General features: G+C 41.7%; 1 protein-coding gene across 2 annotated transcripts in view; it reads left to right on the plus strand.

The window, feature by feature from the left end:
- The window catches only part of LOC112219678 (phospholipid phosphatase 1), a 36,624-nt gene that overhangs the window by 12,426 nt on the left and 3,796 nt on the right, over positions 1–20,402 (plus strand). Inside the window, exons 2-3 of one of the 2 annotated variants that reach the window (XM_024381155.2) lie at positions 3,551–3,705; positions 16,075–16,358. In XM_024381155.2, the coding sequence (XP_024236923.1) occupies positions 3,551–3,705; positions 16,075–16,358 (439 nt within the window). Of the gene's footprint in view, positions 1–3,550; positions 3,706–12,839; positions 12,992–16,074; positions 16,359–20,402 lie in introns of both variants that reach the window. The other variant, XM_024381156.2, reaches the window with a different exon arrangement.

Genomic DNA, 20,402 nt, shown 5'->3' on the forward strand with positions numbered 1-20,402 from the left:
CTGATTTTTATTTTATTAAAAAAAAAAATAATAATAATACCTTTTTTTAACTAGGCAAGTCGGTTAAGAACACATTCTTATTTTCAATAACAATGACGGCCTAGGAACGGTGGGTTAACTGCCTTGTTCAGGGGCAGAACGACAGATTTTCACTGTCAGCTCAGGGGACCCAATCTTGCAACCTTACAGTTAACTAGTCCAACGCAACAACGACCTGCCTCTCTCTCGTTGCACTCCACAAGGAGACTGCCTGTTACGCGAATGCAGTAAGCCAAGGTAAGTTGCTAGCTAGCATTAAACTTATCTTATAAAAAACAATCATAATCACTAGTTAACTACACATGGTTGATGATATTACTAGATATTATCTAGCTTGTCCTGCATTGCATATAATCTGACTGAGCATACAAGTATCTTAAGTATCTGACTGAGCGGTGGTAGGCAGAAGCATGCGCGTAAACATTCATTCAAACAGCACTTTCGTGCGTTTTGCCAGCAGCTCTTCGTTGTGCGTCAAGCATTGCGCTATTTATGACTTCAAGCCTATCAACTCCCGAGATGAGGCTGGTGTAACCGAAGTGAAATGGCTAGCTAGTTAGCGCGTGCTAATAGCGTTTCAAACGTCACTCGCTCTGAGCCTTCTAGTAGTTGTTCCCCTTGCTCTGCATGGGTAACGCTGCTTCGATTGTGGCTGTTGTCGTTGTGTTGCTGGTTCGAGCCCAGGGAGGAGCGAGGAGGGGGACGGAAGCAATACTAAAGTGCCTATAAGAACATCCAATAGTCAAAGGTTAATGAAATACAAATGGTATAGAGAGAAATAGTCCTATAATAACTACAACCTAAAACTTCTTACCTGGGAATATTGAAGACTCATGTTGAAAGGAACCACCAGCTTTCATATGTTCTCATGTTCTGAGCAAGGAACTGAAACGTTAGCTTTCTTACATGGCACATATTGCACTTTTACTTTCTTCAAACACTGTGTTAATGCATTATTTAAACCAAATTGAACATGTTTCATTATTTACTTGAGGCTAAACTGATTTTATTTTAACTTAATATAATACATCAATAACTGTTCATTCAGTAATTGTCATTATTACAAATAAATGTGGAAAAATGAATTAATCGGTATCGGCTTTTTGGTCCTCCAATAATCGGTATCGGCGTTGAAAAATCATAATCGGTCGACCTCTAGTTATCTCCAGCATCTTCACAAGGTCCTTTGCTGCTGTTCTGCGATTTGATTTGCACTTTTCACACCAAAGTATGTTCCTCTCTAGGAGACAGAACGTGTCTCCTTCCTGAGCGGCATGACGGCTGCGTGGTCCCATGGTGTTTACTTGCGTACTATTGTTTTGTACAGGTGAACGTGGTACCTTCAGGCATTTGGAAATTGCTCCCAAGGATGAAGTAGACTTGTTGTTATTTTTCTGAGGTCTTGGCTGATGGCTTGACATCATGGGAAAATCAAAAGAAAAAGAGGCCCTGAGTTTGAAGGTAGGCCTTGAAATACATCCACACCTCTAATTGACTCAAATGACATCAATTAGCCTATCAGAATCTTCTAACGCCATGGCATTATTTTCTGGAATTTTCCAAGCTTGAAGGCAGTCAACTTAGTGTATGTGAACTTCTGACCCACTGGAATTGTGATACAGTGAAATAATCTGTCTGTAAAATATTGCTGGAACAATTACTTGTGTCATGCACAAAGTAGATGTCCTAACCAACTTGCCAAAACTATAGTTTGTTAACAATACATTTGTGGAGTGGTTGAAAAACAAGTTTTAAAGACTACAACCTAAGTGTATGTAAACTTCCGACTTCAACTGTACACGCTACATACGCCCTCACACACACGCTCCTGCTACTGCTCCACATACGCTGCTGATACTGCTAAGTCTATTTATCCTGTTACCCCTACTTATAAATTCGGCAAAAAAAGAAACGTCAACTGCGTTTATTTTCGGCAAACTTAGCATGTGTAAATATTTGTGTGAACATAAGATTTAACAACTGTGACATGAACTGAACAAGTTCCACAGACATGTGACTAACAGAAATGGAATAATGTGTCCCTGAACAATGAGGGGGTCAAAGAGGTGGTCAAAATCAAAAGTAACAGTCAGTATCTGGTGTGGCCACCAGCTGCATTAAGTGCTGCACTGCAATCTCCTCCTCATGGACTGCTCCAGATTTGTCAGTTCTTGCTGTAAGATACCCCTCTTCCACCAAGCACCTGCAAGTTCCTGGACATTTCTGGGGGGAATGGCCCTAGCCCTCACCCTCCGATCCAGCATGTCACAGAAGGGCTCAATGGAATTGAGATCCGGGCTCTTCGCTGGCCATGGCAGAACACTGACATTCCTGTCTTGCAGGAAATCACGCACAGAACGAGTGGTATGGCTGGTGGCATTGTCATGCTGGAGGGTCATGTCAGGATGAGCCTGCAGGAAGGGTACCACATGAGGGAGGAGTATGTCTTCCCTGTAACGCACAGTGTTGCGATTGCCTGCAATGACAACAAGCTCAGTCCGATGATGCTGTGAGACACCGCCCCAGACCATGACGGACCCACCACCTCCAAATCGATCCCGCTCCAGATTACAGGCCTCGGTGTAACGCTCATTCCTTCAACGATAAACGCAAATGTGACCATCACCTGGTGAGACAAAACCGCGACTCGTCAGGGAAGAGCACTTTTTGCCAGTCCTGTCTGGTCCAGCGACGGTGGGTTTCTGCCCATAGGCGACATTGTTGCCGGCGATGTCTGGTGAGGACCTGCCTTACAACAGGCCTACAAGCCCTCAGTCCAGCCTCTCAGCCTATTGCGGACAGTCTGAGCACTGCTGGAGGGATTGTGTGTTCCTGGTGTAACTAGGGCAGTTGTTGTTGCCATCCTGTACCTGTCCCGCAGGTGTGATGTTCAGATGTACCAATCCTGTACAGGTGTTGTTACACGTGGTCTGTCACTGCGAGAACGATCAGCTGTCCGTCCTGTCTCCCTGTCTTAGGCGTCTCACAGTACGGACATGACAATTTATTGCCCTGGCCACATTTGCAGTCCTCATGCCTAAAGCACGTTCACACAGATGCGCAGGGACCCTGAGCATCTTTCTTTTGGTGTTCTTCAGAGTCAGTAGAAAGGCCTCTTTAGTGTCCTAAGTTTTCATAATTGTGACCTTAATTGCCTACCGTCTGTAAGCTGTTAGTGTCTTAATGACCGTTCCACAGGTGCATGATCATTAATTGTTTATGGTTCATTGAACAAGCATGGGAAACAGTGTTTAAACCCTTTACAATGAAGATCTGTGAAGTTATTTGGATTTTAACAAATTATCTTTGAAAGACAGGGTCCTGAAAAAGGGACAATTATTACCTCGTACCTCTGCACATCGACTCGGTACTGGTGCTCCCTGTATATAGCCATATTTTTTTATTTATTCGTTATTCACTGTGTATTTATTCCTCATATCACTATTTACATTTAAATGTAATATTTTTTTATTACGAAGTTAACCCCTTTACCTCCTCTCTCCATCCACAGGGGGACTGCCCCTGGCAGCCTTTAACTTGGGCAAAATCAAGCCCTATCAGAGGGGCTTTTTCTGTAACGATGACAGCATCAGCTACCCCTTCCACCAGAGTACAGTCACCTCCATTGTGCTCTACACGGCGGGCTTCGCTCTGCCCATTTGCTGTGTAAGTAACAATAGTAGACTTGACAAACTAAGATATTTCTTAGATTTTAACTGACCAAACATTGAACAGCAGTGTACATAATTACCAATGCGCCTCTATTACTGTTAGTACTACACAATGACTAGCAAACAGGCGGCAGTTCTATCTCAGTGAAAAGTTAAACACATTGATATAATATAATACACATACGTATCACATAAAGATGTTCCATTTAGTTCTTATGTTACACCCCTGGTCATGATGCGTATCGTATCAGTAAGGCTTCAACATTAAGGAGGACTGTGGAGGAGGACTGTGTCCACTGTGCTTAGGTGACTGAACCGAAGGGTTAAGTTCAACAAGGTCATACCCAGTAAGCAAAACTAGTTGATGCCATTACAACCCTATAAACTGGTTGTAATCATGTTATTTCAACCAGCTTTGCCAACTGTGTAAGGGTTAACTCAAAAGAGGACATCCAGTCCACAAACAGTTCCCCATTCCCATGTCCTCATTTAATTTCACATATCCTGATTTCCACATTTCCATATGTCATTTCAGTCACCTGAGAAGCTTTTACAACACGAGCTACAGAGAGGTTTTCATCAACATTAGGCCTTTAGAGTCCAACGGGTCAGCGAGGAAGTCCTGGTGTTTGCAGGCGACTCACAGGAAGGGGGTTCTGGGGTTAAATATCAAAGAGCATGTAAGAGCACTTAAGATGAATGCACTCCCTGTAAGTCGCTCTGGATAAGAGCATCTGCTAAATGACAGAAATGTAAAAAGAGATTAGAGGACCTGAGAGTAACCAGCAAACCCCTGTGGTCAAGCGGTTTATTTTGTTACCCTGTTAACTAGGCCATTCAAACGTGATTTAAAGTTGAACTAGGAACGCGCATTCCCTCGCCTACCTCAGGATCTGTCTATTTCCTGTGTTTTGAGGGGTGCAAAATCCACTTGTCACTTCAATCTCGCTGGATTGATTTTACTCCTGCGACACGCTTTCATCCTCTTGCTTGTGCCTATCAATTTTTCCCGTTTACGTTACGACCGCGGAAATGTTTGTAATGACCTGTCATATGGTCTTAATGGAATACGCTAAAGCTTAGTCTGGGATATAATGCACCGTCTCGACACTTGCATCACAAGAAAGAGAAGAAAAATGACTTTTGATGGGTGTTCTTTTTTTGTGGAATTTTAACAAATTCTAATTTAGTAGCTGACATGTTCACAAATTACATGCGCTGAAATGAAAAACTTCAGGAAATGAACACCGATTGTAGTGAATATTATGTCTGATCTCACAAACAACATAAAGTAAGTTTAGATGGGAGTAATCTAAAGCCAAGTGTGTGATATAAAATTTTAAAAAGTAATCCGAGAGTATCCTGCTGTTGACACACTTGTTGAATTATGTGAACGTGACAACCGTAATCAATGCGGTAGTGTAGACTGCGTAGGGGAGTGCAGGTGGGGTAGCAAGTGGTTGGAAGGTTGCAGCCCTGTTAAACCCCCTTATGTTAATTCATGAATATATGCATATACACCCAGTGTTTTTATGCAAATGAGGCACATCATTTTATTTTAACACAAAATATGTAAAACAAGAAAATGTATGTTTGACAATAAACTTAATACTAGAATTCCCACAAAAACCCCTAAACTTCATTCATTATTTGTCTGTGCAGTAAAATATTCTGATGGATTATTTAAAAAAATAAAGTTTGGAGTATCTTCATCCATTGTCCAACTGTTGCATTTATTATAATTGTTTTGAATACCTTTGGCAATTTCGATGACCAACAAGAAACCATTCGAGAAATTAAGACATACTGTGCCTTCAGAAAGTATTTAGACCCCTTGACTTTTTCCACATTTTGTTATGTTACAGCCTTATTCTAAACGTGATTAAATCGTCCCCCCCCCCCTCATCAATCTACACACAATACCTCATAATTACAAAGCAAAAACAAAGTTATAAAAAATAACAAAAAATATATATGTATTAAGACCCTTCACGTAGTACTTTGTTGAAGCACCTTTGGCAGCGATTACAGCCTCGTTGTCTTGGGCAAGCTGTGGCACACTTGTATTTGGAGAGTTTCTCCCATTCTTCTCTGCAGGATCCTCTCAAGCTCTGTCAGATTGGATGGGGAGCGTCACTGCACAGCTATTTTCTGGTCTCTCCAGAAATGTTCGATTGGGTTCTGGCTGGGTCACTCAAGGACATTCAGAGACTTGTCCCAAAGCCGTCACTCTGTTGTCTTGGCTGTGTGCTTAGGATTGTTCTCCTGTTGGAAGGTGAACCTTCATCCCAGTCTGAGGTCCTGAGCAGGTTTTCATCAAGGATCTCTCTATACTTTGCTCCGTTCAACTTTCCCTCGATCCTGACTCTTCTCTTGTCCCTGCCGCTGAAAAACATCCCACAGCTTGATGCTGCCACCACCATGCTTCACCGTAGGGATGGTGCCAGGTTTCCTCCAGACATGACGCTTGGCATTCAGGCCAAAGCGGTCAATATTGGTTTCATAAGACCAGAGAATCTTATTTCTCATGGTCTGAGAGTCTTTAGGTGCCTTTTGGGAAACTCCAAGCGGGCTGTCATGTGCCTTTTTACTGAGTAGTGGCTTCTGTCTGGCCACTCTACCATAAAGGCCTGATTGGTGGAGTGCAGCAGAGATGGGATAACTTTCCAGAAAGACGACCATCTCCACAGAGGAACTCTGGAGCTCTGTCAGAGTGACCATCGGGTTTTTGGTCACCTCCCTGACCAAGGCCCTTCTCTCCCGCTTGCTAGTGTGTTCATGTTTCCATGTTTCAAACATGTTCTCAAATGCCAGCAGCGGTATGACAACCAGCACATTCATGAGCATCAAAACAACTTTCCTCAGTACGAAATCCTCGAAGACCCACTGTGCTGTCAGACTCCGCATGATATCGCTGGTCCAAATGTCAGCCGTGAAGCTAATAGCAGTGACGATATTACTGTGTAACTCCGGTAGGGCAACATCTTAAAAATAGCGCACTTGGTAGCGTGTACCGGTGCTCGACTAGTCGGCGGAAGCCAACATCGCCCACAACAGAGACCGATTGATTGTCAAGGGCAATGAATTCCAGTATCTTGGCGTTAATGGATTTCACCTTTGAATTGTCTCGCTGAAATGTTCTTACTCTTTCAAATGACTGCTCGACTTGTTGACTGCTCGAGCCACACAGCAGACGTTGTGGGCTAGGTTAGGAATGCTGTGTTGCACATGTAGCGCTACATTTTACGCAGCGTCATTACGTCATGTACCTACGTTCTATAGGTATTCACATCAGCTTTGACATTTGCACATTGGTGTTAAACTAGACATCGGGCTGATGTTTGCATTTTTAGCTAATATCGGCCGATTCCGATATGCTCACCGATATATCGTGCATCCCTACTATCAACTAGTTCAGTGTTTTTATAAATTATTAAGTGATTAAAACTAAAAACATTTACCAAATCGGTAAAGGAATTTCCGAGGAATCCGTAACATAAAATGTCTGCAATTTGATATGGCTACAATGACAAATCATAGTAGTCACAAACCACAGTTGGATTTACAAGTTTGGGCAGCACAGTAAAGTATAGTTCAGTACAGTAAAGAAAAGTACAGTAGAGGTTCTTACAGTACTGAACTCTACTGTACAGTACTGAACTATACTGTAATTTAGTCTACTGTACTGTACTCGTACTATACTCTACTGTTCTGTGCTGTGTTGTACTTTGATGTCCCCTACTTGAGAAACAAAATACATATATAATTGGTTCAAATTTCGTCTTGTTTGGGGCAGAGCTCATTAAAATAATAGCCTGTGTGTAGAACAATACCCAAATATGCAAAGGAGGATATTGCATATTTATACCTTTTTGTGTACCAGTTTAGGATACATCACCATATCCCTAATTATACATTTCTACAGATTAGGGACCCATGATGATATTCCGTTTCCGGGTGTAAATCCAGTTCACTTACTGTAGTTCAATAACCAAAAGAGATTTTATTTTTCAATGTGTCATGTCATCAGTGAAAACCTCATCTTTCTGTAGACATCGTTAAATCTTAATTTGGAGTAGATACAAAATTTAAGAGCTTTTGGAAACATGGGAGATTTTACCTCAATTCTATTACAAAACTTAGCATCTGCACAGTTCTTCCAGTAAATGTGTTTTTGTCAAATGTTCAGTGTCAATTCTTAAGTAGTCTTTGTGCATAGTTTTTTTATGGTTTTGTTCAACTTTAAAATCAGTTTTTTTTGTTTGGCATACATTTTAAGTGAAAAATCAGTCTCAGTGTAATTACGTTAACCACTCTGTTTAGAGATGTTATTAAAACTTGAGGATCCTGTTGATAGGCTTTGGAACAAACACTGTCTACTTTCTCTGTCCAAAAATAACTGGAATACTTTCCTGGAACACTCTGATTTGAGTATGTTGATACACACACACACACACACACACACACACACACACACACACACACACAACCATGTCTCACTATACTTGTGAGGACTTTTTGAGGACCAACAATTGATTCCCATTCAAAATCCTATTTTCCATTACCCTAACTCCTAAAAGGCTATTTAATAGCCTTTTTATTTTTTATTTTATTTATTTTTTTACAATTGAGGACCGGCAAAATGCCCTCACTTCTCTGAATTTTTGTTGGTTTTCTATGCGTGTGAGAACTACTGATACTCACAGGTACACAGACTCTAGACTCTACTGGAGTCCCACTGCTTCTGTTTACTATCTCCACTCCAGTCCCATGGACAAGACTATTTATGGTTTACACTGATTTATTTATATGTACACATCAACCTGTTGCGTGGCAACATTTTTCAAACTGTGGTGCTTCACAATGCAGCTTTCGCTCTAACGAACAGTGGGTCTGTAAAGCGAGAGTGAATCTGTCACTTGACTCTGTGTTGGACCAGTTTCTCCTCTGTCCTTGACAGCCAGACTGTTCTGGGGTCCTTTGTGATGACAGCAGCATGATCGGACTATGATAACATCCAGAAATACAGCCTCGTAGATCAGTCGTGGAGAGTATTTGCATACTAATGTGAATTAATGTCAACTTTTTTGGGGTGCTTTCGACATGTCCAGTTCCTACTTTCTTTGGGTCAATGTGTGTTGTGGAGCTAGCAGTGTGGGATTTTACAGTTTTGTGTTTGTTACGAACTACGAAAACATTTTCTTAATTGTCTTACCTGTGTGTGTGTGTGTATATATGTGTGTATATATGTGTGTATATATGTGTGTGTATATATGTGTGTGTATATATGTGTGTATATATGTGTGTATGTATATATATATATATATATATATATATATATATATATATATATATATATATATATATATATATATATATATATATATATATATATATATATATATATATATATATATATATATATATATATATATATATATATGGTTAAACAAAATCTTCTTTCACAGCATGTTTGAAGCTAATACAGTTTCCCTACTGTATGTAGTGTATGTATGTAGTGTGAAACTCTATTGTGAAGTTTCTTATGTAACTAACACCCAGGTGAATCGTCTTGGGCGATTCATCGCCAGTGGAGCGGAAAATATTTCTGTATCTCAGATTGTTCTCGCAATTCTCACGTAGGAACTTCACTGGGAGGAATGATGTTTGACATTTAAACATTTGTATCACATGTTTTGAGAAATTCGTGATGAAAGTGGGGGAAATCGTGATGAAAGTGGGGGAAATCGTGATGAAAGTGGCCCATAATCGGCCTTTAAATAAACATTTAAAAACTATACATGCCTCCTGTAAGACACTATGATATGTGAACCCTACGTGACACAGACAACATCTTGGTGTCATTAAGACACTATGATATGTGAACCCTACATGACACAGACAACATCTTGGTGTCATTAAGACACTATGATATGTGAACCCTACATGACACAGACAACATCTTGGTGTCATTAAGACACTATGATATGTGAACCCTACATGACACAGACAACATCTTGGTGTCATTAAGACACTATGATATGTGAACCCTACATGACACAGACAACATCTTGGTGTCATTAAGACACTATGATATGTGAACCCTACATGACACAGAAAACATCTTGGTGTCATTAAGACACTATGATATGTGAACCCTACATGACACAGACAACATCTTGGTGTCATTAAGACACTATGATATGTGAACCCTACGTGACACAGACAACATCTTGGTGTCATTAAGACACTATGATATGTGAACCCTACGTGACACAGACAACATCTTGGTGTCATTAAGACACTATGATATGTGAACCCTACGTGACACAGACAACATCTTGGTGTCATTAAGACACTATGATATGTGAACCCTACGTGACACAGACAACATCTTGGTGTCATTAAGACTCTATGATATGTGAACCCTACGTGACACAGACAACATCTTGGTGTCATTAAGACACTATGATATGTGAACCCTACGTGACACAGACAACATCTTGGTGTCATTAAGACACTATGATATGTGAACCCTACATGACACAGACAACATCTTGGTGTCATTAAGACTCTATGATATGTGAACCCTACATGACACAGACAACATCTTGGTGTCATTAAGACACTATGATATGTGAACCCTACATGACACAGACAACATCTTGGTGTCATTAAGACACTATGATATGTGAACCCTACATGACATAGACAACATCTTGGTGTCATTAAGACACTATGATATGTGAACCCTACATGACACAGACAACATCTTGGTGTCATTAAGACTCTATGATATGTGAACCCTACATGACACAGACAACATCTTGGTGTCATTAAGACACTATGATATGTGAACCCTACATGACACAGACAACATCTTGGTGTCATTAAGACACTATGATATGTGAACCCTACATGACACAGACAACATCTTGGTGTCATTAAGACACTATGATATGTGAACCCTACATGACACAGACAACATCTTGGTGTCATTAAGACACTATGATATGTGAACCCTACGTGACACAGACAACATCTTGGTGTCATTAAGACACTATGATATGTGAACCCTACGTGACACAGACAACATCTTGGTGTCATTAAGACACTATGATATGTGAACCCTACATGACATAGACAACATCTTGGTGTCATTAAGACACTATGATATGTGAACCCTACATGACACAGACAACATCTTGGTGTCATTAAGACACTATGATATGTGAACCCTACGTGACACAGACAACATCTTGGTGTCATTAAGACACTATGATATGTGAACCCTACATGACACAGACAACATCTTGGTGTCATTAAGACACTATGATATGTGAACCCTACGTGACACAGACAACATCTTGGTGTCATTAAGACACTATGATATGTGAACCCTACGTGACATAGACAACATCTTGGTGTCATTATACACCTTTTATTGTGTGCGTCAACTTATGGAGTATGTCTTGATTCTGAAATGCCAATTCTAACATTACATTTATTCAACATTAAAACAATAATATGAATATCTCAAAAATACTATTTTCGATTTTGCTTATGTTTAGACATATTGTTTGAAACGATATACTCTTCAAACGCATCACATTTCCAGTGGGCTCTCTGGTATTTTTAATGATATGACTCACTTTATACATAGAATTTGAAGTTATGGGTCATTAACCAATCACAGCCCTCCTTTAGGATTGCACATTCAGAAAATCACAAGCAGAGGCAGATCCCGTTTAAATCCATTTAACATTCATGGTGATGGTGGTGCTCCTAAAATGTATCAGAACTTCAGAATTAGCAGAGAGCCCCCTCTGGAAATGTTATGTTCTTGTAGAGTATATTGTTCCAAACAAGATATCTTTAAATGAACAAAACCAAAAAGGGTAATTTTGAGATATTCATATGAATATTTTTTTCATGTTGAAGTATTTCAGAACCTAGAAATACTCCATAGGGCATACTATAAGGATTATAATGACACCAATATATTTTCTGTATCTTGTACGATTCACGGATCCTAAGTAATTTTTCATAGGAGGCATGTTTAGGTCTAAAAAGGCCTCAAACTGATGATTTTCCCCAAAAATGGTTTGTGATAAATGTAGAAAGGCAGGTCAAACATCCTTCCTCCTAATAAAGTTTCTTTGTGAGAATTGCCAGAACAATCTGAGATGCCCCCTCCCGTTGGCATGGAATCGCCCACTTCCAAAAGGATGACCTGTTGTGCCCTTAAATGAACCCAGAGAGGGAGATGAAGAGAGAACAAGCACTATTGAGAGATGTTGTGGAATGGACAACGACTTGTCATATTGCATGTCCAGTCCACTGCACTCAAGCACGAAACGGCTGTGAATCAGTGCAGAGGAATAATTTGGGCATGGTTTGTTCTTCCATTAACACCATCTCTTCACCACGGGAGTGAGTAGGGACTGTTGCCATGACAACTCTCTCTCCACAATGTTTTAAACTTTTCATTCCTTTATGTTCCTGACAGCCTGGGATGTTTAAATGTATACTTAGATATGTCTTGACCTTCCTCTCTTCCTGTCCGTCTTAAGGCGTCAGCATGTTCCAGCTTGGCTGGAGCCGAACCGAACGAGTGCGCTCGCATACTCAGAATTAATCGAACTCAAGAAATCTGTCATTAATTGACATTTATGCCAAAGAGATATTATATATTTATGTAAATAAGCAGACGATCATATCCAGTGCAACTTACAGTAGTGAGTGCATACGTTTTCCCATACTGATTCCCCGCCATGCTCTACCAACTGAACCCATCTAACCAAGATGTTTGGTGCAGTATGTGCATAAAAGCGAGTCATGCCTCGTTGAATGACAGACTTTCTTGAAGAATCCCTACTGTTGACCAGTCACTGATGAAGGGGTGTATACTTAGGCTCCAAAAAACCTCACTGAAGTCCAAAACGAACAAAAACGTCACACTGTCGCCATTTAACATATGCACGAACTCTACCGAACAGTTTCGGGCTGGGAAGCATGCGGACAGGTGTGCGTTGACTTTATATGGGTGCGGGTTAAGGAGGGTGTTTAGAGCCTACTCCCCTAACCGATTTCTCTTGTTCTGTTTTCTCTCTCTTTGCTTTTTGCTAGCTGGACTGCCATTCGCAATACTCACACCGCTACACAATCCCTTCAAACGTGGATTTTTCTGTAACGATGATTCAATCAAGTACCCTCTAAAAGAAGACACCATATCCTATCAGTTGTTAGGTGGAGTTATGATACCCATCACAGTACTCACTGTAAGTGCACCTGTTTTTATGTTCACTAGATAACTTTCTCTTCCTTTTCCAGTCTTAGCGCTTGTCATAAATGTGTGCTATACATGCATCATTGTAGCAATGTGTGTGTGTATATAGTTTAACTACTTGGCTTCATTAATTACATTCTCACACTGTGTGAAAGTAAATAAATGGAGCATCATGCTCCTTGCAAAAGCAAGCAAACAAATAATCTGATTTGTAAATTGAACTGCATATTTTAGAGATGCTCAAAGTATCACTTGAGAACTGAAAAATCAAAACTCCCCAACACTTGCTAGTTGCTTCTCTATGTACTCCTAGATCACAAACGTATCAGACCATGGCAGTTGACCGTGAAAGTCCCAGTAGCGAAGACCTCTCCATAAGTCTACTCGGTCTCTATCTGAACGATACAATAGGAATGGCCAAACTGTCCCTCCCTCTGCCTTTCCGAGATATCGCTTGACTCTGGGCCAGTATTCTGACTGTCTAACATGCTGAGCACACCGCCCGTGCGAGCTTTGCTAAATACATTTACACATGTTATTCAATCATTTCATCCAAAACTGCTCACGAGCGTATGCGTAGCCAGGCGCCAAAAAATAACTTGGTTTTATAAGTCTCTCCCGTCTCCTCATTGGTTTTTAGGAGTGTAGACCCACATGGGTGATTGAAAGATGAACTGAGGTCCACACTCCAGTCAAAGTTGGTTGCCAACTGCCATATAAAGTCCACAGAAGAAGACTAGAAGATAAATAATTTGAAACTAACTAGGTTTCCCCTTTTTATCTGTGGATTAATTGTTGGGAGTAAAAATATTCTACAAAGATCCAGGAAAGAAAGGACCTTGTGCATTTCAGGTAAAATAACAACCAAATGTTTATCCCAGGACAAATTAGGTAGCAACAGCAAACTAGCTAGCTAAATGTCCATGAATGTTTGTTTCAACCTGTCCCCAAAATAATTTAGTTGGTTCAGAGTTTTTGTTTTTATATTTCAACCTGCTTGTCCTGATCGCGTTTGGCGTGAACGTACAAAATCAACAAGCGCGCGATGGCACATACGGATTCACGCCCCTGGTCTAGTTAGTACGTTTCCTGGAGAGTTTCTAGATAGTTAAACTCAAAGCACAGAGGCCCGTATTCACAAAGCATCTCAGAGTAGGAATGCTGATCTAGGATCAGGTCCCCCTGTCATCATGGTCTAAAACAGTGGTTCCCAAACTGGGGTGAGGGCCCGAAGGGTCGGCATGGGTGGCGCACATCCGGCAGGGATAACCTCCACATCCAGCTTCTTCACCTGCGGGATCTTCAGAGGGGGGACAGAGTGCAGAGGAGTATTTCTGTCTGTATTAAAGCCCTTTTGTGGCTTTGCTGGTGACACTGGCAGTGATTTATTTTGAATTCAAGGAGCACTTGACCAGCATTCTGCAGCGATACGCCATCCCATCTGGTTTGTGCTTAGTGGGACAATAATTTGTTTTTCAACAGGACAATAACCCAAAACACACCTCCAGGCTGTGTAAGGGCTATTTGACCAAGAAGGAGAGTGATGGAGTGCTGCATCAGATGACCTGGCCTCCACAATCACCTGACCTCAACCCAATTGAGATGGTTTGGGATGAGTTGGACCGCAGAGTGAAGGAAAGTCAGCAAACAAGTGCTCAGCATATGTGGGAACTCCTTCAAGACTGTTGGAAAAGCATTCCTCATGAAGCTGGTTGAGAGAATGCCAAGAGTGTGCAAAGCTGTGTTAAAATCTAAAATATATATATTTTGATTTAATACTTTTTTGCTTAGTACATATGTGTTATGGAATCATATAAATGCACAAGGTGCAATTCAGAAATGGGGTAGTGTTAGTCATTGCATACCTTAGAGTCAACTGTTTTTTTTCTGGGGGTGGTTTAGCCAATAGATATTGTTTTTTTTTGTCACTCAAGTGTCACATGAATACACATTAGACATGGCAAAATGTATAGAATTGCAAGAAAATTTGCTTTAAAACTGCAACATTTTCTTTGCACTCCATGACAAAATGTGTAGAATTGCAGGAAATGAGCTTTAAACCTGCAAAATTCTCTACACAAACAAGAGGGGTGTGAAGTTTCTGTCATGAACAATATTTGGGCCCGTAGAAATAGACATGACGCGCTGGATGTTCGCCAATGCTGGAAGGGAGGCCCCCCGAGTGAAAAGATTTGGGAACCCCTGTCTAAAAGACAACTGATCCTATCATCAGTCCTAACTCTGAGACTTTGTGAATATGGGCCAGATAGATACCGGTAAAATGAGGCACTCAGCCTTGTTGTGGCTCTTATCAAATCTTATCAAGTCCTTCTTTTGCAGCGTTCGAAATCAAAAAGCCTTTTTAGTTCCATTAAATTGACATGCAACAGACACATGCTGCATTATAATTGATGGGAATAGACGGTTCACATGGTCCGCATACATTTCCAGTCAGCCAGTGTAATTGTACTCAGCAAGTAGAAACCCTCACACAGGTTGTAACTCATTTACAGGTCATGAATGAAAGTTGGTGACTCCCTCTATCCTCAAGACAGTTCCTCCACCATTCCTTCACTCACAAAGGCTTTCAGGTTATGACTTGATGGTATCTGTGTCATGGTGGTAATTACCCTTGAGGTTTAAATGGTTGGAACAGTCAACTGTTATCAGGTCAACGCCCACCTCCTTGAGAGTAGAGTACAGTAGTAGGTCCATTGTCACACGGTGTGGTAGAGAGGTGTGAGTCAGAAAGTTGTCACATTATTTATTTGACATTTAAAAAGAACCACTTCACCAACCGCCCACAATGTTTAAATGACACATTTGTTGCACTCAACAATGGTCTCAATCTGCATTGGGATAATTTCCCCTTTTTAAAAAGGCCTTTACTCATTTGACTTTAGACATGTTTCTCCGTGGACATCCTTGTTAGGCCTTTATAATATATTCACTCAGATGGACATTCTTCTAAAAAAATACCTGTAAATTGTGACTTTTGACTTGAATACTTGTAAATCTAAGCTGTAAGGGATGAGTATGATCTAACCTCTACTTCCTCTCCTCCCTTCCTCACAGATGGTCTTTGGAGAGTGCCTTTCAGTCTATCTAAAGCGCATCAAATCAAAGTCTTCTTTCAGCAACATGTATGTGGCCAGTGTTTACAAAGCCATCGGCACCTTCGTGTTCGGGGCTGCCATGAGCCAATCGCTCACTGACATCGCCAAGTATTCAATTGGTCGGCTGCGACCTCACTTCCTGGACGTGTGCAAGCCCGACTGGAAGCTGATCAACTGCACGACAGGCGCTTACATTGAGGACTTCACCTGCACCGGGGATACGCACATGGTCAACGAGGCCAGGTGGGTGTTGTTGAGAGGAAACTGACAGCTGGGCTGAATTTTTCTCCCTACCACTTCCCCCATCCTAGCCCTTCAGTGTTTACAGATAGGGTGGGATTTAGGCATATCTGAGTCTGGAAAGGTATAGGCAGTAAAGTGGTGGAGCTTCCATTTTTATGCCTAAAAGGCTTTACATGGTCAATCCGACATATGCAGTGTCTGTACAGCATTTACTGTGAATGCAGCCTCCACAGATGTCGGAGCATTCATACTTCTTGCGCTTCGGGTAGCTGTCATGGGCATCCAATAAATTGGTCTACGCCGCACCACTCGTAGTGATTCAGGGCTCTCTATAGCCATCCAACTAATTACAAGCAACTGGGTAAGTGAAAAGACAATACCTTACCTCTTCTAAGATGTTGGGAGTATGTTTCCCGGTGTTTGACATAGATCAGCCAAATTAGCACGAAGTAAAAAGACTGCGCAGTTTTCCCACCTGCATCTCCATCCCAAAATGTGCCTACATTCAGGCTATTGTTTATATGTGTATTACACACACTATGTTGAGGTAAAAATCTGAGTATAATACTTGAATGGATGCCAGCCCCCAATACATGTTCATGTCATCATCAATCAACTGCCTTATAGTTAAAAACTACTTTGAATACCACCATCGATTTCTGTATGCTAGCTATTCTACCAGCTTGTACGAATGGGAATTAGCATTTAGCAGTCACTTTTTCGAAACCTGAAAAGGGACAACTTCTAAATGTTACGCAGCAAAATATATCCAAATTGAATTTTAGTAACCACATTGTGGGCCTGTTACAATACATCAACCATGACAGATTTGACCAAAAATAACAACACTTTGTTAGATCAGATTTGTTGAAAGTGCGCCAGCGTCCTTCTGTCCTCGACACACATTAACCTCTTTATCGCATCTACCTCCCCGATCTCTTTCCAGGAGTTCAAACTAATTTTTGTGTCGTTGAAATCCCTACACGAGGTATCATAAAATGTTTAATTTGAACTTGTTGGATAGCCTTTTGTCAAGGAAGTTAGTGTTTATACAGGATGTACTGCAGGTGTCCCAGTACTTTTGCTATGGGCTCTGATCAAAAGTAGTGCAGTATATAGGGAGCCATTTGGGACACACAAGAAACCAAGTGTGGGCTTGCCTTACTCAACAATGATCTCATCACTCAGCATCTCAGAACAATAGAAATATAATACACTGCTCAAAAAATAAAGGGAACACTTAAAGAACACAATCTAACTCCAAGTCAATCACACTTCTGTGAAATCAAACTGTCCACTTAGGAAGCAACACTGATTGACAATAAATTTCACATGCTGTTGTGCAAATGGAATAGACAACAGGTGGAAATTGTAGGCAATTAGCAAGACACCCCCAATAAAGGAGTGGTTCTGCAGGTGGTGACCACAGACCACTTCTCAGTTCCTATGCTTCCTGGCTGATGTTTTGGTCACTTTTGAATGCTGGCGGTGCTTTCACTCTAGTGGTAGCATGAGACGGAGTCTACAACCCACACAAGTGGCTCAGGTAGTGCAGCTCAGCCAGGATGGGACATCAATGCGAGCTGTGGCAAGAAGGTTTGCTGTGTCTGTCAGCGTAGTGTCCAGAGCATGGAGGCGCTACCAGGAGACAGGCCAGTACATCAGGAGACGTGGAGGAGGCCAACAACCCAGCAAGCAGGACCGCTACCTCCGCCTTTGTGCAAGGAGGAGCACTGCCAGAGCCCTGCAAAATGACCTCCAGCAGGCCACAAATGTGCATGTGTCTGCTCAAACGGTCAGAAACAGACTCCATGAGGGCAGGCCCTCATACCAATGTCCACAGGTGGGGGTTGGGCTTACAGCCCAACACCGTGGAGGACGTTTGGCATTTGCCAGAGAACACAAAGATTGGCAAATTCACCACTGGCGCCCTGTGCTCTTCACAGATGAAAGCAGGTTCACACTGAGTACGTGACAGAGTCTGGAGATGCCATGGAGAATGTTCTGCTGCCTGCAACATCCTCCAGCATGACTGGTGTGGGGTGGCATTTCTTTGGGGGGCCGCACAGTCCTCCATGTGCTCGCCAGAGGTAGCCTGACTGCCATTAGGTACCGAGATGAGATCCTCAGACCCTTTGTGAGACCATATGCTGGTGCGGTTGGTCCTGGGTTCCTCCTAATGCAAAACAATGCTAGACCTCATGTGGCTGGAGTGTGTCAGCAGTTCCTGCAAGAGGAAGGCATTGATGCTATGGACTGGCCCGCCCGTTCCCCATATCTGAATCCAATTGAGCACATCTGGGACATCATGTCTCGCTCCATCCACCAACGCCACGTTGCACCACAGACTGTCCAGGAGTTGGCGGATGCCTTAGTCCAGGTCTGGGAGGAGATCCCTCAGGAGACCACCCGCCACCTCATCAGGAGCATGCCCAGGCGTTGTAGGGAGGTCATACAGGCACCTGGAGGCCACACACACTACTGAGCCTCATTTTGACTTGTTTTAAGGACATTACATCAAAGTTGGATCAGCCTGTAGTGTGGTTTAATTTCGAGTGTGACTCCAAATCCAGACCTCCATGGGTTGATAAATTTGATTTCCATTGATCATTTTTGTTGTCAGCACATTCAACTATGTAAAGAAAAAAGTATTTAATAAGAATATTTCATTCATTCAGATATAAGATGTGTTATTTCAGTGTTCCCTTTATTTTTTTGAGCAGTGTATATTGGATTCTATTTGTAGGAACAGAACATAATCAGCAATAAATCATGTCAATGCGGAGCGATACGCAGCCCTCTGCATTGGTACATTTGGGAGGCGCACAGCGATGCGGTACAGAGCTCACGGAGGCTCCGCAAATGCTTCACACCCTCCGTACAGCATTGCATTGTTAGAAATCTTCTGACTCAATTATATCATACTGCCACTGAAATAGAATATCTCCTGCTTTATTGCTGATTATGTTCTGTTCCTAGAAATAGAGTCCAATCTATTATATTTCTATGGTTCTGAGTGCTGACCATGAGATCATTGTTGAGTAAGCAAGTCCACACTTTGAAGTTTCTCTTGTGTTCCAAATGGCTCCCTATTTACTGCACTACTTTTGACCAGAGCCCATAGCAATAGGGCACTATATAGGGAAAATGGTAGCCATTTTGGATTCAGGCTGTGCCCAGTTGAACAACTGCTCAGCTGGAAATCGCCTATAAAGACTCACTTAGGGGATGTGTCTGACACTGACAACTAGGCTGGCTGCTTATCAGGGGGAAATGACTTCAGCTAGAGCTCTCTCTGTACTTTAACCTTTACAATGTTTTGCAATTCCACAAATAATTGTGGGAGTCAAGGCCTAACTGGAATAAACAGAAGTTGGTCTATTGCCTGTCTCTAGCTCCTACATTGTACTGGGACACCTGGGGTTGCTTTAAGCCCTAATTGCAATGGACTAGGAACCATGGTTGTACCTCGATTTGCCTTTGGGTAAATGGGTCTTTCCAGGTCAATAGATCCAGTTTTGTGGGTCTGAGTTTAGAAGTTCCATACGAATTCTGATTCTCTGAGCTTTCACTGAAAGCTGGTCTCCAAGCAATACTCGTTATCACCACGGAGACCAAGGTTATAATTACCAGTATCAGATAAGATGGGCACTAACCAAATTCTGTAAAAGAGTCACTCTAAATTTCAATCTGACAAGATTAGAACATCCTCCTTTTTCATCTACTTGAAAACAGACAGATGTACAAAGGAGAGTCTGTCTTTATTTAGATTTTGAAATCAACATCCAGGACTTGTCAATTATAGACCAACAAAGGTAAATGGAGAGCTAGTTGTCGAGTGCCTGCCGGTCTGTCCCATCCTCAGTCATACCAGTGTTATTGGCAGTGGTGGGTAGTTAGTTCGCAAGGCTGTCTCTATACAGACTATACACTTTGGCTGTGGTGTATCATTACCTCATGTGGTAAGCCTCTCCTGTGTTACCCTAGAATCCTGAGTATACCCCATACAGAGATGACTCTAATCTCTACCATGATCCCTGGGTG

Source organism: Oncorhynchus tshawytscha, linkage group LG20 (assembly GCF_018296145.1).
Source record: "Oncorhynchus tshawytscha isolate Ot180627B linkage group LG20, Otsh_v2.0, whole genome shotgun sequence".
NCBI lineage: Eukaryota > Metazoa > Chordata > Actinopteri > Salmoniformes > Salmonidae > Oncorhynchus > Oncorhynchus tshawytscha.